This window comes from Akebia trifoliata, chromosome 6, assembly GCF_017979445.1.
Source record: "Akebia trifoliata isolate Shusen 1 chromosome 6, ASM1797944v1, whole genome shotgun sequence".
In the NCBI taxonomy this organism is placed as follows: Eukaryota; Viridiplantae; Streptophyta; class Magnoliopsida; order Ranunculales; family Lardizabalaceae; genus Akebia; species Akebia trifoliata.
The window spans coordinates 4,141,686-4,160,317 of NC_141380.1; the positions used below are offsets into that span (position 1 = coordinate 4,141,686).

The 18,632-nt window shown below is 35.4% G+C and overlaps 2 protein-coding genes and 1 long non-coding RNA gene across 12 annotated transcripts; 1 reads left to right on the plus strand and 2 right to left on the minus strand.

Moving 5' to 3' along the window:
* Window positions 1-926: 926 nt before the first annotated feature.
* LOC147399733 (protein SOSEKI 3-like) lies at window positions 927-4,645 on the minus strand. Of its 4 annotated transcripts, XM_086446615.1 has the most exons (7): window positions 4,271-4,645; window positions 4,082-4,150; window positions 3,755-3,947; window positions 3,604-3,673; window positions 3,384-3,499; window positions 2,048-2,870; window positions 927-1,644 (listed from the first exon to the last, which is right to left on the minus strand). In XM_086446615.1, the coding sequence occupies exons 3-7, from the start codon at window positions 3,882-3,884 to the stop codon at window positions 1,347-1,349; spliced, it is 1,437 nt and encodes a 478-aa protein (XP_086302741.1). In that variant the 5' UTR covers window positions 3,885-3,947; window positions 4,082-4,150; window positions 4,271-4,645; the 3' UTR covers window positions 927-1,346. The 4 variants fall into 4 exon arrangements, with proteins under 4 accessions (XP_086302741.1, XP_086302742.1, XP_086302739.1 ...); XM_086446616.1 differs by lacking the exon at window positions 4,082-4,150 and having other exon boundaries at window positions 4,474-4,645; XM_086446617.1 differs by having other exon boundaries at window positions 928-1,263; window positions 1,371-1,644; window positions 3,755-4,645.
* A 3,212-nt stretch (window positions 4,646-7,857) lies between these two features.
* On the plus strand, window positions 7,858-13,148 carry LOC147399734 (uncharacterized). Of its 7 annotated transcripts, XR_015179118.1 has the most exons (6): window positions 7,859-8,062; window positions 8,824-8,912; window positions 9,008-9,240; window positions 10,417-10,566; window positions 11,516-11,771; window positions 12,917-13,148. It is a non-coding gene; the product is annotated as an uncharacterized LOC147399734 (long non-coding RNA). The 7 variants fall into 7 exon arrangements; XR_015179116.1 differs by having other exon boundaries at window positions 7,858-8,062; window positions 8,824-9,240; window positions 10,417-10,651; XR_015179119.1 differs by having other exon boundaries at window positions 7,858-8,062; window positions 8,824-9,240; window positions 12,778-13,148.
* A 969-nt stretch (window positions 13,149-14,117) lies between these two features.
* On the minus strand, window positions 14,118-15,729 carry LOC147399735 (uncharacterized). The gene is made up of 2 exons (XM_086445203.1): window positions 15,406-15,729; window positions 14,118-15,277 (listed from the first exon to the last, which is right to left on the minus strand). The coding sequence occupies exons 1-2, from the start codon at window positions 15,457-15,459 to the stop codon at window positions 14,531-14,533; spliced, it is 801 nt and encodes a 266-aa protein (XP_086301329.1). The 5' UTR covers window positions 15,460-15,729; the 3' UTR covers window positions 14,118-14,530.
* Window positions 15,730-18,632: the final 2,903 nt, after the last annotated feature.

Sequence of the window (18,632 nt, forward strand, 5' to 3'; positions counted from 1 at the left end):
TGAATCTATTAATTCAAATTGATTTAGAATGTTCCATTGAACACAACTTATTGCATCTATTGATTAACACGCTTCCATTACGTCACTATCTCTTTTCTAATAGCATCAAAATAATTATCTACAAGTAACGAATATATGATTCATCCAAACATGTATAAATTTATAATTAATTAGAATTCATCAAAATATGATATTTTAATATCTAAGATTTTTTTTATTATTTTTGATGAATTTTAATATAAGAGATTCTATTGACACACCAACTTTTGCTAATACCACCCTAACTTGTAAACTCGACAATAAAAAGTGATGAGTTCAATGATAAATTATAGGGACTGATCAATTGCACACCACTAGTGATTGGTTGCACTCCAATCTTAAAAAAATTACTTTTTTTTTCTTTTTTATTTATATAATTTCTCTTAACCTACAAGTTGCATTTCATCATTATAATGACCTCGATCATATGCTTAGCTCCTCGTGTCCTCTTTGATTTAAGATATTTAATTAGTAATTGATTTATTGATAGAGTTAAAATGATTTTCTTTAATGAAAATGTGTCTTTGATGCCTTGTGGAACTTGATAAAAAATCAGCTGTGGCACATCCTTTTTTTATTTTTGGAAGTGCAAGGAGGATTTTTTTTTTTAGTGATGAGGTGCAATTAGTAATGAGTATGTACCACTAGTTGATCCCTCAATTAAAAAGTGATGAGGTCGACAATAAAAGTTATGAACTCGACAATAGATAAAAAAACGGTGAGTTCGCCAATAATGAGGTACCCTTATGAAATAAAAAATTTACTAAATGGACCATCAAGCTACCACCCAAAACTTAAGGACTATTTAGAAAAAAAATCCCTCCACCAGGGTCTTTTAAGTAACTCCCCCCCCCCCCTTTTTTTTTTTTTTTAAATTAAGCCAATCTCATGGTGGTTTGGTTGAATTTTAAAGATGCTCTATCTGGCATTGTTGTGCCCATTAACACTAACACATGAATGATTGGTCCACTTGTTTGACCAAGATCCGTTCAAAATTTGAACATAGAAAGCCACTACCACATTATTCGAATCAACTACACTTTTACGGATCATTTTACATTAAGGCCCCACCCCTGTTCCCCCAAAGATGCAAATGTCATATTTTTCAATCATGGTTGAAGCCACTTACTTCACTCTCTTGGTCAGGTTTAAACATCAAAGCTGCTTGTGTCATCCTCACATGGGGCCTTTGATTGGATTATAACCCTAGCTCCTGAAGCAAGTCTGCATGAAGAAACCAAACAAATCTTCAATCACCATGACAGCTAAAACCAATACCACAAATATGAATTTGTAGAGTTAGAAACTTAACTTTCTTCTATTTGGATCACCTTCTCCTCTCTGAAAGAGTCTTGTCTCTTTGACCCTGGCTTCTCTGAAGATGGTTGGCTGATTCTTTTACTGCTGTTATTGGATGATATACCCGAAGAAGTGGGTTGTGAGTTATCAGCCCCAGAACAAGATTTCCTTGGCACCTGTGAAATAGGACACCTGATTGTTTTACTTAATGATGCTTTAATTGAGCGAGGAATGCATTTCGAACGTGCCGAATCTGTATCTTTGACGTCATCTTTCTCCACACTTGACTTGGACGACTTACAAATCCTGCATTTTGCATTATTTTTGTTACATTTTAACGGGACAAAATAGGAGGCAAAATTCCATAACATAGAACCCAGTGGGGTATGCCAAAAAAAGCTTGTCTACACTCAATTCTCAAGGAAAGATCAAGCAAACAGATGGTTTTCTTCTCTAAGCAAGAATGGCAATTGTCTAATTCTGTGAAATTGGGCACCTCGTCATTGGGTAATATTGGGTGTAAATTACTTGTAAAATTCAAGGAAAATACCAATCATTTGATATTTGAAAACCAAATTCCAGAATCAGATTTCCAACTGGAGTTAACTAGGGAAAGTAATCAATCAAACTAGAAAATGTGTCCTCAGTTATCTAATTCAGAAAGAGAAATAACAGAAATTGCAAGACTGGACTCTGAAACTAAAATTACCTGTCAGCATTGTAGGATGAAGAATGTTTGAGAGCAGCAAATTTGTCTCCTCCTTTGAGGGTGTTAGTTTCAATCAAGTTCCCACTGAAGTATTCTTTGTCCTCCAGACTTAGGCCCATTAGTTTCGAATTCTCCGACAAGCAGTTAAGTTTTCCCAAAATCACTGAACTAGAATATAGTGTCGAGGGAAATTTTGAATGAGAAAACCTCGGTCTATAGGTTGGAATGAGGCCAAAACCATGATTTCCATCACTAGCTGAGATTGACCCACAAGTGATCAGTTGCAATAATACATTAGATGATTTTACGTTTTTGTTCAAAGGGATGCATACTTCTTCCTCTTCAAGCATTCGGAAACTGTTCATCTTTCCAGATTCAGCTCTGATTAATGACTCCAAATTCTCTGTCCTGCCAGAAGAAGTGGTGGAGGAACTTGGAGGCGGAGAAATCTCATCCCTGCAAACCTCAGAGTTCTCTTTGCATTCAAGTTCTAATGATCCATCATCTGTTGAAACACCTCGTGTACAATTTTCTCGGGATTTCGTTTTTCCTCCACTTTGGTCAGTCTGTGTGGAAGCATCAGCCGCTCCAATCCCCTTGTAAACATTGTACTCTGTCAAGCTAGTAGAACTACCCCAAGAATGATTTTTCCGAACACTAGAATCCGGGGATGTGTCACAAGAACTTGGGCGAGGTTTCGCCTTCGTCTCTTTTCCAAACATGCTCGAAGAAGACGAAGAAGTTTCTTGTCTTCCAGAAGATGTGGGTTCTTGTAGTTGCTTTGAATTCTGCAACTTTGAATTACTTCCGAGTTGGACATTGTCTGGAGCATAGTAACCAAGTTTGCAATCATTCGGTGGGGGTCAGTTCTATTTAGTTCGCATGAATCCGGAAAAGTTTCAGAAAATTATTGACACTGTACAAATGATTTTTTTTGGATTTCTTTCCAAAAATCAATCAATTTCCACCTCCCCCGAACCCTATCTTGATCTTGAGATTAAAAAGTTGACAAAGATAGAGGCAATTGAACAGCAAATGTTTCAATCAAGAACAAATTGATACGGTCTCAATCGATACATTCTGAAACATTGAATGTGTTGGGGTCAATGTTTCATATCGGTCTCAACTGATACCAATATGCAGTATAGGTTAGACCCTTATTTGGATAATTTTTTTTTTCCAAAATTTTGGAGAAGTCAGAGAATTTTGTGATAGTGATGTGGACTCTGGAGAAGGGGAAATCTACATTCAGGTTTTCCATTCTCCTTCATCGTTTACTTAGGCATCAATTTATTATCGAAAAGAAATAAATTTTTTTTTCTAGCTTCAGATTTACCTGAATGAAATTCTTCACACAGCACCGAACCTTTGAGAATGTATTCGTTTCCATGAGCGGGAAGAATCAAATCATCCTCACAAAGATCATGCCAAACAAATCCGTTCTTGTAGATTCTGAATCAAGCGAAAAAAAAATATGAGATTGAAAATTTTCAACAACAAAAAAAAAATATATATATATATTGGGAGAAAAAATCCATAACTTTTAGGGCTTTCACCTCTTACAAGACCACGAATACATCGAAGCCATGTCTCTACCTCTCAGAACATTTAGACGATCGATCACATCTTCCAAAAAACACATAAAACTCAGAAAAATAAATTAATTGAAAAAAAAATGCAGATTTATGGATTTAGTTTTAGTTTTACCTCTCAAGTAGAGGCATCCAGGTGACGACAGTGGAACTTCGATGAAATGAGGATGTTCAAGATGACGATTTCTACAGAGATAGTAAACCACAGGAACATTCCTACTTTGGTGCTTAGTCGATGGTTCCATCCTCGGCTCCTCTGTTTCTCCTCAAAAATCAACTCAAAACGAAACTAATCTGGAACTAATCGCCTAAAATAATGGATAAATCAAAACTGATTGAATTTAACTAGAGTTTATAGCAGAATTTATAGCGATTTTCAGCTCACTGAAAGAAAATCTAATCGAAACGTGAAGATTATCATCTAAAAATTTGCAAAATCTACCATTGGAATTTCTGCACATCAGCTCGAGCCCATCCAATCTCAGAGATTCAGCGAAATGTAAAATCTCAGCTACATTACAGATCGAGTGCGAATAAATCCAGTAAAATCGAAAGTTTCGAAACTAAAACTACGGATTCCAGAAATAGAAATAATTATGGCTTCTCAGTGCAAAATCTCATCAAAACTTACAGTCGTAAACGTGTGGAACTAGAAAACAAATACCGCAAATCTCTATCGCTGCAGATTTTTACCAATTTAGAACGAAAAATCATTAAAAACTGTGAGACAGCTCAGAACTTCAACAACAGTTGGAGATTTGACATTGATGTGATGTTGCAGACAAAAAGGAAATGGAGCAAATCGAAGAGAAATCTATCTGGAAAGGGAGGTACCGATGAGGTCTTCTTCCGTAATGAAGAACGCCAGCATTTAAAGCTCGAAGAGCCTGTAATTTTGATTTGCTTTTGCCGCCATGAAAGATATTTGAGAGCTTCAAAACAATAGAAAGACTTTAGGCTTCGATGTGCTCTTCGATTTGGATTTCTAATTCAGCGGGAAAAGCCCTTCCAAGTTCCAACTCTAAAATTGATGTATCATTAAAAAAAACTGGTGTGGCATTACAAACGCTCAAAAATAAAACCCTCCCCAAGTAACAAAGGTGTGCAGATATCAGGGGTTAATCAACCTATTGAGACCCATTAATTTTAAAAAAGAGTTTTAAGTAGGGAGTGGAAGTACTCATTTACATGGAATTGAATCAAAATCGAAATCGAAAATTCTTGTTCCGATTCCTTTTTTTGGAATCGAATAGAGCACGAATTGATAGGAATCAGAACCATTAGATTTTATCCAATGGATACCCACATGTAGGGCGGGAGCCAAGATTTTGCTCATGTGGGGGCAGCCAAGAGTAGAAAAATTTTGTGAGGACAATTAAGATTGAAAAAAAGAAAATTGTGAGTGCAATTAAGAGTAGAAAAAAAAATGTGGAGGGACAATAGTGACAGATTTCTTTATCTATCGCTAAAACTTGTCACAGTAGCACATTAATTCACAGAATTTGAAAACTCTTATGGGGGCAAATGCTCCCGCAACCCCCACTTTAAATCCGCCCCTGCCCATAGGTACCAGAATTGATTTATATTGTTGTTTATTTTTTTACAATATACATGATTTAAGATTTTTTTATGTTTTAAATGTAACATATATTATTTTAAAATTCTTCAAATTTCATATAACTAAATATTATAATTTAAAATGGGTCATTTCTTCTTAAATTTATTACTTGTAAAGGAGATGAATTTTAATTTTTAAAAATAAAAAATATAATAGAACAAATTATTATTAAATTGATACTTTACAAATAATACCTTAATTTTTAAAAAGATTTTTTTTTTTTTTTTTGTATGTAATGATTATGAAATATTTTTTTCCCATTTGATTCTTAAAAATCGAAACCAACATTTTTGGCGGTTTTGATTTCACTTATTTAAAATCAGAACCGATAAGAATTGAATCGAAAACAAATAGCTGTAATGGTTCTAATTTTCATAAGGTACCCCTTGACACTGCTAATTTTATCCATATTTCTTACAACGTCATCCAATATTTAAATGAAGTGTAAGAATTACCCTAACTGCCACTACTAAAAGGTAATTATGAGTTTTTTTTTAATATAATAAAAAATTAACTGTCCTTAGTGAAATAAAATATTCGTTTTAACTGTCAAAAGTACCAAAAGCAATGGTCTTAAAGTAGAAGAAAATGGTCGGAAGATTTAAATCTTGTCAAAATCAAATAAGACCCACCATTTGGATGAGAAACAAAATGTGAAAGCTGTGTTTGAATTATTTTAACATCCAAGTTTTTAAAGAAATGGAAAGTAGTGATGGGTAAAGTTGATACAGTTTTAGAGTACATATTGTAGTAGTGATCATCAACTTACTAGAGTTATGATAGTGTGGCAATCACTTCGATATTGTAGCGATCACAATGATACTGTAGTGATCACTACAAAAATGTAGTATTGCACAAACTAACGAGCGTATAATAGAGAATACTTGCTAAATGAACGCCTGTTTTTAATGGAGTGAGTGCTTTTTGTTATAAAATATATACATTTTTTTAGAGTTTTGATAATATGACCCACCAGGTGACATACTCAATCAACTCTCTGACGTGGACAAATTCAGGAATCATAGATATGTATGCCTCAGGATACATGACTGCACTTTCCCATAAAAAAAAGTATATCCAGAGGGGTACAAATCTATGGTTCTTGAACTTGTCCATGTCAGGGAATCGATTTGAGTATGCCACTTGGTGAGTCATATTATCATGATTCTTTTATTTATTCTTAGTAAATTTTTTGAAAGCTATAGATCTTTATAGAATCAAATAATGTTTACAAATTCTCCAAGAAGTGAAGCGTATGAGGTAGTTATATGATGATTAGTTGGACTGTAATGGTGGGTGAAGACAATGTAGGATGTATGGAATAATTCATGATTTTAAATCTCATCCGAAACCAAGACGACTTGTCCGAATCATCTCAGTATTGTCCACCAATGAGATGGATTGACAAGTCATCTTAAATCTGACATGTCTCTTAAATGTCAATTGATTGTGTCATTGTTGAACGAGATGACCCAAATAAATCAGACAACTCGTCTAAGACTACTCAGTCTCGTTCATGGATGAGACGAGATGAGATGTCAAGAAAAGTTTTTAAACCATGACATGGTAGCAATCCCTATAATAATGTAGTTGTAATAGTGTTGCGAACATTGTGATACTATAATGACCATTTCTTCGTTGGAATGAATATTTCCATGCATAGGAGCAATACAAGCAAGATAGAATTGCACAAATTTACGAATACAATAGCAAATAATTTTGTTCATTTATTGTTATAGAAAGATTATAATTTTTTTTTGTCATTAAAAGATCACACGATGTTACATTGATAATGAAGCAATCAGTTATGCAATTAACTACTGACTTCATAGAAATGACATTAATTCTACGAGACATTGGTGGTGGAGAAAAAAATTGCGAAGAAAATGATGCCAAGAAAAGGGTCTCTTATAATACATAGATACCTTTAATTGGAATATTGTAATCTAGAATGATTTAAAATACCAAAATATTATATTCATTGAATCGAATCAATATTGTTCAACATTGATACAAAACATTGAACCGGAATTATGGAATATTTCAGAATGCACAAGTCGATACAGTGTTGATTTTTTTCTTTAATGGAAAAATTCTTTCGATATGATATTTTAAACCATGTAACCTACTTCTCTCCAATTCCCAGTATTCTCGATAACAAGTTTTTTCGACCCTCTCATTATTATTTTTTCTTTAATTTAGTTTTGTTTCTATTCACATTTTTCTCCTTCAAACCCTTATTTCTTTTCCGTTGAGTCTCCAAGAGTGATGTAAGATTCCATGTTCAAAGGATTATGAGGGGAAAAAAAAAATAGAGAGATAATTATAGTAAAAAAGACTGGTGTGGCAATATAAGTTTGTATCAAGAGGTGCTATTGCCACACCACACATGAATTGGAGTGGCGTTAGCAAAAGTTGGCGTGGCAAATGGAGCTGTGGATCCCACAAAATGCTCCATTCCAATGGTAGAATATTTTACGTGGCACTCACTGGTTTAGTCAACCTCAAACGACGTTTGAGGCCCTCTATGAAACAACGGCTGAGATAAGAGAACAAACAAATACACAGTTTCTACAGATCAGTTTTAGCTTTTTAGGGATTAGTTCAAAAGTTCCAACCATTCGTTTGATGCAGAGTCTCAACCAACGTTTGACGCTAGTGTAGTTTTCCCACGAAATTAGGTCCCAAGGAGCTAAAAACCCTCGAAGAAGATTAAGCCCGACGAGAACATTAAAATCCCGAGAACCCTCCAAAAGGCATCTAGATATCTCGCTCAATCTCGATGAAAGTATTACTTAATTGAAGGTGATTGCTTCCATCTATAATCTTGCTGTTTCTTGCATTCAAATTGTATGTGTGTGTGTTTAATTACTTGAAAATTCAATAAAAGCCCGGTTTTTTTAAATCATTTTTAATTTTAACACCATTTCTGCAATGGGTTTTGTGCTTGTTCAAGGGTTCATTAAGAAAGATACCCAATTGTTGCCAACAAACTTAATTCCAAACTGTATGTAACCGTTCTTAATTTTTAACACCATTAATCTGCAATGGGTTTTGTGCTTGTAGATGGATTCATTAGGAAACATATCCAATTGTTGCCTACAAGCTTATTTCCAAGCTGTATATAGTTAATTTTTAACACCGTTAATCTGCAACGGTGGATTCATTGAGAAACGTACCCAATTGCTGCCTAAAGCTTATTTCCAAACTGTACATATATAATTGATTTTTTTTTTCTCACTTAATTTTTAACACCATTTATCTGTAATGGGTTTTGTGCTTGTCGATGGATTCATTAAGAAACACACACACACACGACACACCCAATTGTTGCCAACAAGCTTATTAAGAAACATACCCAATTTCCTCCTAACCATGCAAAATTTTAATTTAATGAAGAAGTGAACAAATTGGCTCTCCCTTCTCTTGAGAGACTTCTTGGAAGCCGAAAATATTAGAGCAGTCTTTGATAGATTGGTCATGTATTTATTATTAGTGGAAACATTTCAATATTTTAAGTTCATTGATTTCTCAAGGATGCGTTGTTTTTATTCAAATTGTGTCAGTGGAGAGACACTTTAGTAAAGTTAAATTGGGAAGGTGCACCAGAGGAGATGCACCAAGATTTTAATTAGGTTCATGGATTTCTCTTGAGGTTTGTTACATTCCAAGTGAAGAAATAATCTAATGAAACAGAGGTGCTTATGCTTTTGGAGCTACAACAGATTTTTTTTTCTCGTTTTTTCAAAGGCCCAATTGAGGTGGTGTATACTCTTCTTTGCAATTTCACCAAGATGTGATGGTTGCTCTGACAGCCTGTGATGATTCGCTAATGTAATTGGTCAAGTTCAGACTTCCCATATGGATTGGTTATTCTGTCCAGTGGTGCTCATCTCACCGCACCATTAATCAAGCTGATATACTGATGACACGATCTCATTTTGTTTTTGTAGGTGGGAACTATGCACTATCATAAGGCCAATGTGAGTATCAAACTAAACTAAGTTCTTATAATGAACTTCATTACTCTCATGTTGCATGTACGGCATACTGCTCCATAATATAAAGGAAATGTTTGCTTGTAAGCTCTGGCATTGAACTTCTCATGTTACTTATCCAATATGTTGTTCCACACATGTAGACACTAGATAATTCAATTTGATGGTTTTGATCTTTGTAGGAGTTTGGTTAGACGACTAGGTGAGACATACATATATTCTTAATGAATGTGAAGTATGATTTTTTTGGGTTTTCAGACTTGAATGCAATGCCAATTTAAATAATGGTTTGTGCTGATAACACTGAATTCCTTTTATCTCTATGTATGAATGTGTAGTTACATAACCCTGTATATTATCAATATCCAATGTATGTATCTGCATGCATAAACACATGTAATTACGTATTGGTTTTCCCCCAAAAGATGAACCTGAATGGTAGTGTTCCTTATGTATTTCAATATTTCATTTATCGTGAGTTTTATCTTTGTAGTTTCTTGAAATTTCAAGAATGGTGGGAAAGTAAGGTTCATGTTAACATCTAAAGTGTTGTAGATTACCTTTTTGTAATTTCTTGCAGTACCTTTTGCTCACCTTTGCTTTAAGAAATAGTAGGTAGGCCTGTTCTATGTACTGCTTCTTTAATTGGGTATTTGATTATTTGTTCAACTTGTATTTTCTTCCTCCACACATATTTCCAGCCCTACCTATTATTGTTTAAAGAAAGGCATGTGATCACAAGTTCTAAATTTTTTGTAATTGTCATTTTTCAGTCAGTAACATTCTTCATTTATTCTCAATAATCAATAGCATAACACTTCATTATTGGAACCTCTCAGAGGATCATTATCACTGTTATTCAAAGCATTCAGTATTCTGTCATTCCTAAGCATGGTTTTAAATCTCGTCCGAGACCGAGACGACTCGTCCGATACATCTCGGTATTGTCCATCAACGAGACGGATAGACAAGTCAAACGTATCAGACGAGATTTAAAACCATGGTTCATTTGTCTCATTGTTGAACGAGACAAGACTCAAACTTATCAGAAAGCTCGTCTGAGACAACTCGGTCTTGTTCATGGACGAGACGAGACGTCAAAATGAGTTTTAAAACCATGTTCCTAAGTATAGATAATATGAATGGATTTTTCTTGTGTAGGTGTGTATGAGGAGTGGATAAGAATTTTGCTCACGTGCGATGATTCATTTAGAGAAACTCTGAGGCCCACCGAAATCATCGAGGACGCCCATTGGGGACTCATGTTGTTGAGGGACTGGAAAGGGACTAGTTGACTTCTTTTATCAGAATGTAAGAGAGAACCAGGTTAAGCTGAGGTTGAACGCCTTATTTATACTACAAGGGAGAGAGGGAGTGAGAGGGGGAGAAATATTGGGTGATTTATATGTCTAAATTGTGCTCATGATTATACCTGCAAACTGAGCTGACCCCACCTATTATCTCATTTGTTCTCAAATTCCCAATCTCGTTATTTCCATGCACTACAAGTACATGATTGTTTAGTGGGAACTGTTTAAAAGCCTAGAGAATTGACATGAAGAAGACCACATATATAGAGTGGGAAAAATTGATCTGAAATATTTTCATATCAAAGGAAGAAAATTATGATACCAATCATGCTCCATGCAGCTGTTACAAGTCTTTTGCCAGAATTCGAAATCTCTTCTTCCGTGGCTTATTGGCAATAATTATAAGGTTACTGTTTTCTAAGGAGGGAAGATTCTTGATTTGGCAACTATTCGTCACTTTTCCCAACCCAAAATGACAATTATCAGGCAGTTATTTTATTCTTTCCTTTATTTTTCCTTTTTCACAATTAATGAGATTATTACGAAATTCTTTCCAACAACTAATAAAAGATACATTATGGAGGATGTGTGGGAACAAGCAATCAGTTACAATTTAAATCCTCAAACTCAATGAGCTCACTTTTCCAACTTAAATCCAAATTTATTCTTGCCTATCTTCATTGCTTGTGACATCAATTATTTGGAAGTATCATTAGCTGCTTATGTTAAGTACATTGGCATTATCCAATTGATCCCACATGGTTTTGTTCTCGATTAATAGCTTGGAAATCTCGGCATGTAGAACGCCAAGTTCTTGAATGTTAAAATTCTGTTTACAAGCAGCAGATTTGTGATTATTCATTCGAATGCCTTTACATGTTAAAAGTTATTTTCATGATATTTTTCTCATGCCTTATGTTTTAAAGTTGGTTTGACTTTCCCTTGCTCAGGTTTGGGAGATGATAGCTGCCGATTTGAGTATCTGTCCAGTTCATTGTGCTGCAATTGGTGTTGTGGATTTGGATAAGGTTAAATGCTTGACGTCAGGAATGCTTCGTTCATCTGTTCAATAATTGTCTTTTGACTGTTCAGTGTGTTTTCCTTCTATTTATATCCACGAGTTATCTTGTAAATTGGCATCTCTCTCCGATTTGGTTTCTGCCCAAAGAAGACAAGACCGCAGGGCAAACCATATCATCTGATCAGGTAAAGTAGTATCTTTTTTTTTGTTGAGGGTAAAAATATTATTAAAGAAAGTAAATACAAAAGGAGGAGGCTGAGATGACCCGGCTAACAAAAGAAAGAAGAAAAACAAAACATACCAAAAAAGCAACACAACAACAAGACAGACAAACAACACTAAGAGCCACACAAAGAATCCCACCTGAACACGAAACCCTCAAAAGAAGCTCCCAAAAATCCGTACCCAATTTTGACCAGAAGTAAGGATGAGATGTACTTTCCTTGCTCTGGAATACCCTGTTGTTTCTCTTCCTCCAAGGGCCTCAAGCAATGGCCAAAAGAAGAATAACCCAAAGGTATATATATTAATAGAGGGAAGATATTAATAGTTCACCCTTCTAAGAGCCAAAAGAAAGTTTGCGGAAAAATCTAATCTACTTGGAATAAGGAAAGAAATAATGTCCAAATACCCTGTGAAAAAACACAATGGATTAAGTGGTGATTAACAGATTCCCTATCCTTCATATAAAGGGAGCAAAAATTTGGAATAATCTACGACGAATCAAATTATCCAAGTTGAGGATCCTCCCTAAGGAAGCTAACCACAGAGAAAGATACCTTGGAAGGAACCAGAGCATACTAGACCAGATGATTGATTTCGAGAAAGAGCTTTCAAACAAAGGAAGTTGGAAGTTGTAAAAAGTGCGAACTGAAAATTTCTTGTCCTTTACCTTGATCCATTCCATCCTATCCTAATCGTTCTTCTTGAATTGGACAAAATTTTGAAGATCTAGAAGAGATGTTACTTCAGTTATCTCAGTCATTAAAATTCCTCCCGAATCCCAGATCCCAAGATATAGTGACACCATTGAGAGTCAGACAATGTTGTATGGAACAATTCTTATTCAGAGAACAAGCGTACATTCCATCCTCTCCACCTTTTGTAATTGATATATAGAAAACGTGGATGATTTGAACATTTCCTCTATTGTTTGTGCATTTATTGGGTTATCACTTTGAACTCTTTCAGAATGCTGAGATATAATGTCTTGGAAAGATTCATCACTCCAAACAATTGTCATGAAAAGGAAGATGATTGAAGCAAATATAATTCCATCATTTAATTACCTCTTTGCAATCGTGATACTTTTTTTCTTCTTTCTATGCAGCTGATATAGGTAAATACCACCATGCTCTTCGGATTAGAAGGAAGGTGGTAATCGAATCATTAATAGAGGAGATGCCCTGCTTAGTCCTCTTTTTGTATGATTTTTCATAAAAAAAACAATCTAACAAAGCCCATCATTAGGTAAATGAAATAAAATAAAATTGTGAGTATACATGTTATATCAATTGCTTGCAACTAGTCTTTTAATTGAATAAGTCTTGTTTCCCATTCTACTTGTTGATCTGGAAGTTAGTGTTTTTTATTTTATTTTTATATATATATTTAAAATCTTTCATTGTGTGTGCACGTGCCAGATGCCCATGAAATTTCCATAATAGTACCCTTGGATTGGTACTTTCGTTGTTCACACCTTTGAAATAGTGAATTGTTTGATGTTCGTAAATGTACAATGTCGTAGTCGTCATCATCGTGATCATCATCATCAAAACCTTATCTCAAAAATTTGGGTCTCCATTTAATTATGTCTAGAGTTGTCTTATGTTCTTAGTCGTGACACGCCGCCAACGTGATCGAGTGGTTGCAATGCCATTCATGGGTGGTATAACTTTACAGACCATGTCTGTGGTCTCATAGCCGGCTTCATGCCTAGTGTATTAGATAGGATGGTCATCATAATTCATAAGCATCCAATCTTGGGTATTCTTTGGGCCTCATAATGTCTTATAATGGGGCCCTTATTGTGGGTCCCAACTCGCATGTGGATCTCATGGGTGGGATCCATACAAATGATGAATCTCGACACCCAGCATGTGCACTCCATGTAAACAGCTCAAAGACTCCTATAGACACACGGCTTCTTCACATCAGATCTCTGGTCTCTTTAACATTTCCAGATGACTAAGGTGACTATGACCTCCATGTGAAAGCTTACACCGAAAATTCTAGTGTCCAGCGGAGTGTCCAACGTTGTTAGACCCTACAAAAGTCTGCCTAATAAGAACAACAAGTGTTCTAAGATGGCGTGATAGGCCAGATCCCGACCGGGTTCTACCCGACCCGATTATGGTGCTACATTTGATAGGTAGATATTGTTGAGTAGGATCTATGGGGAGAGATTAAATGATTTAAGTCTTCTCTTATACCGTTTAGGCTTTAAATTAAACAAAAGAATAATAGATAAATTAATATGAGTGGAGCAGGTAAATGGAGTACCAAAATAACGAAAAGTAGAGAGGAAACAATAAGAAAACACACAAAATCATACTTGTTAATTGATATAATACACCCAATCTCCATTGGTGATCTTTGATCCTGATTTGTGGGCCCAGTTACCCGACAAAGTTGGTTCTGGTTGTTGGCCACACACCCTCTCCAATCTCATAAAACCAACAACACCATATTCATCATTCTACATGATGTAATCCCATACATCAAGTTCAATTTTGAAAACTTCAAACCTCAAATCATATTAGACTAATGTGGGAAAAAAAAATCAAAACCTCTCTCTATCAGACACAGAGAATCAAATTAGGATACTTCCTAAGACAATCTACTGTACATAATAAGATTGATCAAAGCATACCCATCATCCATTTCATCCTAATTAATGATTTATATTAATAGAATTATATCAGAAAAGGATGTGTTGTGGTAGTCAATGAAGGAGAACCCTTTGATACTTGGAATTTGTGGATGAATCTGAACCTTCACAGACAACCAAACTTCTCTTCTTCTTATTAAGACTACCACAACTGTTGTTGGTGGTGGTGGTGTCATTGAAGCTGATGTGAGAGTCTTGATGAAGGAGATGAGGTGAAGGGATGACCACTGGTGGGATCTCAAAGGAATCTAATGGTGGTGGTGGGTGTCGCCATTGAGGGAGAGGTCCAGCTAATAGTAGTGTTTGTAGTAGTGGTCCAGCCTTCATCACTGCTTGCAAAAGCTTTCCTTTCTCTGGCAATGGCTTATCAGGTGTTAATTCTACTGTTTGAAGCATTGGTGGTAGTAGAAGTGGTGGTGGTGGTAATGGTGATGCTTGAATTGGGTCTACAACGGGCGACGAAAGGATGCTTTCTTCACAATCTGAGGAGATACCAGTGTTGGAATCTCCCCCTCTTCTGGGTTGTTCTTCTTCAATACTGGAAATCCCAGAGAGAGGAGTGGTTTGATTGTTGTGGTGTTGGTGGTTTTGTTGGAGTTGCTGAAGGAGTAGGAGTTTCTCCATAAGAAGTCTTTGGCATTTGTCTTGTGTGTCATCTCTTTCTCTAATAACTTTGTTTAATAGATCCTTGAGTTGGTTTACTTGATCTTCTTTCCTCCTAATCTCCTCTTCGGCTGCCATTCTTGTTGATTCTAGTTCTAGAGTTGTGCACAAGAGAGAATGCTTTAGCTCCTCCAGTCCCTACATAATCGAAAACAAAAAAACAAAAAACAAAACAAAACCCATTAAGAAAAAGCTTTGAAATTAAAGAAAAACCAAGACCCATTACTCTCAACAACAAGAGATAAAGACCCAAACATATGTTCTACCTTTCCTTGGTTGTAGTAAGCCCAACTGATTTGAGGACTTCTTAGGTTGTCCATGACTAACTCCACACTAATCACAGTAAGAAAGAAATTAGAGAAAGAGAGAGAGAGAGAGAAGGAGAGAAGGGAGGGAGTTATGTTAGTGGTTCTTGACTTCTTATAACAACTGCTGCTTCATGTTGATTCTCTCTTCTTGATTTAACTTTTTTTTTTCTTCATCATGATTTAACTTTCATGGGGGGTTAGAGTTGGACAAAAACACAAAAGGCCAAAAATCCTAAAAAGGCCAAACCCTCAATCCACATCCATGCCTGCACAGTGAGGGAGTCATATTTGTATGTCTGTGTGACTCTTGTGAGTGCAAAACCGGCGTTAAAAGCGGAACCTAGACACACCACACCTATCTAGATAGGACAATAGTAGAAAATTTTAGAGATTTTGTTTGAAAAAATAATGCTTGTTTTCTCGAGCAATTTTGCCGTTTAGTGCTCTAGGTGTGAAACTAAAATGGGCGATGAAAATGACAAATTTTCTCCAGAAAAGGTGAAGAAAAAAACAAAAACAAAAACAAAAACAAAAGAAAATCAAATTCTTACTGTTTTAAATTGGAGGGAATTTTTGTTCTTTATGCTTTTGAAAAATTACCTCTCTGATGAGTTCTTGGACATTGGATTGTGCCACATGCATGTGCGCTCATGTGGCTGAGCAACATGCATTTAAAGTGAATGTTGAGATACTGAATAGATAGCTAATATCATATTTATTTTAGGGTGATTTAGACGTACACATCGGCTTTCCGATAAATATTTGAGATATTCCCGTGTTTTCAAACTGGCGGCGTACCTCCCATGACCGTTATCTTGTTTGAGAAACTAACCGAAAATGATCCAATTGCACTCGTCTAAAACTTCTAGCCAAAATCCCTTAATTAAAAAAAAAAAAAAAACCATCTTCATCCTCTTGGGTAAAAATTGTCACTCTCGTCTTCAAAGATCTGATCTCCTTCAAACCTCAGAAGATGATGATAGAATTTTGGGTAGAAAGTGTTATTGTTTGTGAAGTATGATGGAACTAGTCATCAAGGAGTATTGTTCATTATTTAACATTAGTGGCCGTCAGTATTTCCGTAATTTCATTAGTACTATATAAAATTCTTGTTATATTTTCTTTTCTTTCCGGTGAAAGAGTATCATTTATAACTACGAGTTTTCTCTGTTAGAATTTTGAAAACTCTTTAATATTTAATAGGTTTTAACCATTTGGTAATACAATATTTTAACCATACGGTAATACAATCCCATATTTGCTTTATGCTTTATGTTTTATGGTTGTACTTTATTTAAATTTAGTTGAAAGTTTTGTTTTGTCTTGAGTAATTTTAGTCCTACATCGATTAGGAGAAGAATTGATTTGCAATTCTTAAATAGTTGTGTTTCTAATAGTTTTAAAGTGGATAGAAGTAGTGGGCGGGCTCACGCGCGCACACGAGGCAAAGGCCTGTTTTTACTTTAATTATCAAGGCCCAATTTTTTTGCCTTATGTCTGTTCTGTAACTAACACATTCGAAGAAGTTTGTGACTGTTCTAAACAATCACTTTTTCTTTATTTATTTTCAAGGTTCAATCAATTTAATACACTTGATTTATCTGCTATTTTATTTTCGACTACTTGTACATCTTTATTCTTCGTTATGAGAGTACACAACATCGTTGAGTTCAAAGTTATGTTCCAATTTAGAGTATCCTTTTGGATACGTGGGTTGTTGTTTCCTGCAGAACGAACACTTACAAATTGTGTTACTGTAGCAGAGGTGAATTTCGTTTTAGGACAGTGCTTTATGCATACTTCAACCAATGTTGTTTTAAGTAATAATTTTTTATTACATTCAATTTTAAAATCAGGATTTGTTCAAACTTCTCTCTTTGTCCAAAAGAAATCAGTATTCAGTAGGTAACATTCTCTTTATAGTAGAATTGGTGTGATCGTAGACATACCTCAATCTTAAGGGAATCGCATAAATTTTTCTGTCTATTCTATGTGGTTCTGATTGAATCTTTTTTTTTTTTTTTTTTTTAATGTTCTCATTGCTTCTATTTTTCTTAGAAAAGAAATCAAGGGTTTAAATGATGTTGAAAATGATGGGTCGAAGACAATAACATTAAAATCATTTTCTTTAGACTTTCAGAGTATATTGAGGTCAAGGGGAACATGTCTCATTTTAAACCTCAATCACACTTTATTTTAAACTTTGAGAGAAATACTAAGAAGAACCCATGAAATGGGTGCAATACAATTCCAAAAATGTGCTAGAGAATTCTCAGGAGGGCCCATCAAATAGTTGTGGTTTTGAATTTGTGTTATAATCTACCAATCAAAAACTAAACTAGTGTGGGGCCACACACAACCCCTGCATGTGTGACACGTGTTTTACTTCTGATGATAGATTGGCCTCTCTCTCTCTCTCTCTCTCTCTCTCTCTCAATCTTTTTGTTAGTCAAGAGGCTGCTAGTAAGGGAACCGAATTTTCCCACCAAAATTTGGCAGAAGTTGATGGTGGTGGGGTCATCTTGGATCCTTTTGAACAAGAAAGCAAAGAAGAGGAGCTTCTACTGGACCATTTGAAGACTAACTATTTAAGAAATACCAATTTTATCCAGACAACTGTTTTTCCAAATAAAGATAGACGATATGTGGGGCCTACTTTAATGGTCCCCACGCGCTCCCACCACACAAGATGGACCACCAAATGATTCATGTGGAGCTTTTGAATCAATGAGTCTCTTACTTTTGATGGGGTACAATTGAAAAATATCATAGCTATGGTTGGGTAGGGCCCATTAAAGAAAAAAACCCTAATAATAAAAAAAAAGATCCAGATATGTTCATATAGTGGGCCAGGGTGATGGTTGGAAGGTGTAGGTCCACATGATTGGTGTTGGCCCATAACAAAAGTGAAAAAATTAAAGAATGTAAAAAAGGGGTAATTTTGATTAAGTTTCGTCAAGGAGACATTAGGAATCCTAAAAAAATGTTGTTTAATAGTAAAAAAGGGTTTGGTGCGCGCCGCGGCCTTAGCTTTAAGTCCCATCGAAAACACCTTTTTTTTACTTTCTACCTTCCGCTCTCAAACTCACACTGCCCGAGGAAACCGAAAATCCAACCAACTCTTTTTCCAGCCTCTCTCTCTCTCTAGAATCTAGACCTGGTTTCAAAACTCAGTTGAGCTTGAA

What these genes read in the sequence shown, in the direction of transcription:
- LOC147399733 (XM_086446616.1), bottom strand. Translation starts at nt 3,884, where the DNA reads ATGGAACCATCGACTAAGCACCAAAGTAGGAATGTTCCTGTGGTTTAC. An exon ending in TATTCGTGGTCTTGTAAGAG is followed by an intron (nt 3,500 to 3,603) that starts GTGAAAGCCCTA and finishes CGCTTGATTCAG; the next exon opens with AATCTACAAGAACGGATTTG. An exon ending in TCATCCTACAATGCTGACAG is followed by an intron (nt 1,645 to 2,047) that starts GTAATTTTAGTT and finishes TGCAAAATGCAG; the next exon opens with GATTTGTAAGTCGTCCAAGT.
- LOC147399735 (XM_086445203.1), bottom strand. Translation starts at nt 15,459, where the DNA reads ATGGACAACCTAAGAAGTCCTCAAATCAGTTGGGCTTACTACAACCAA. An exon ending in CTTACTACAACCAAGGAAAG is followed by an intron (nt 15,278 to 15,405) that starts GTAGAACATATG and finishes TCGATTATGTAG; the next exon opens with GGACTGGAGGAGCTAAAGCA.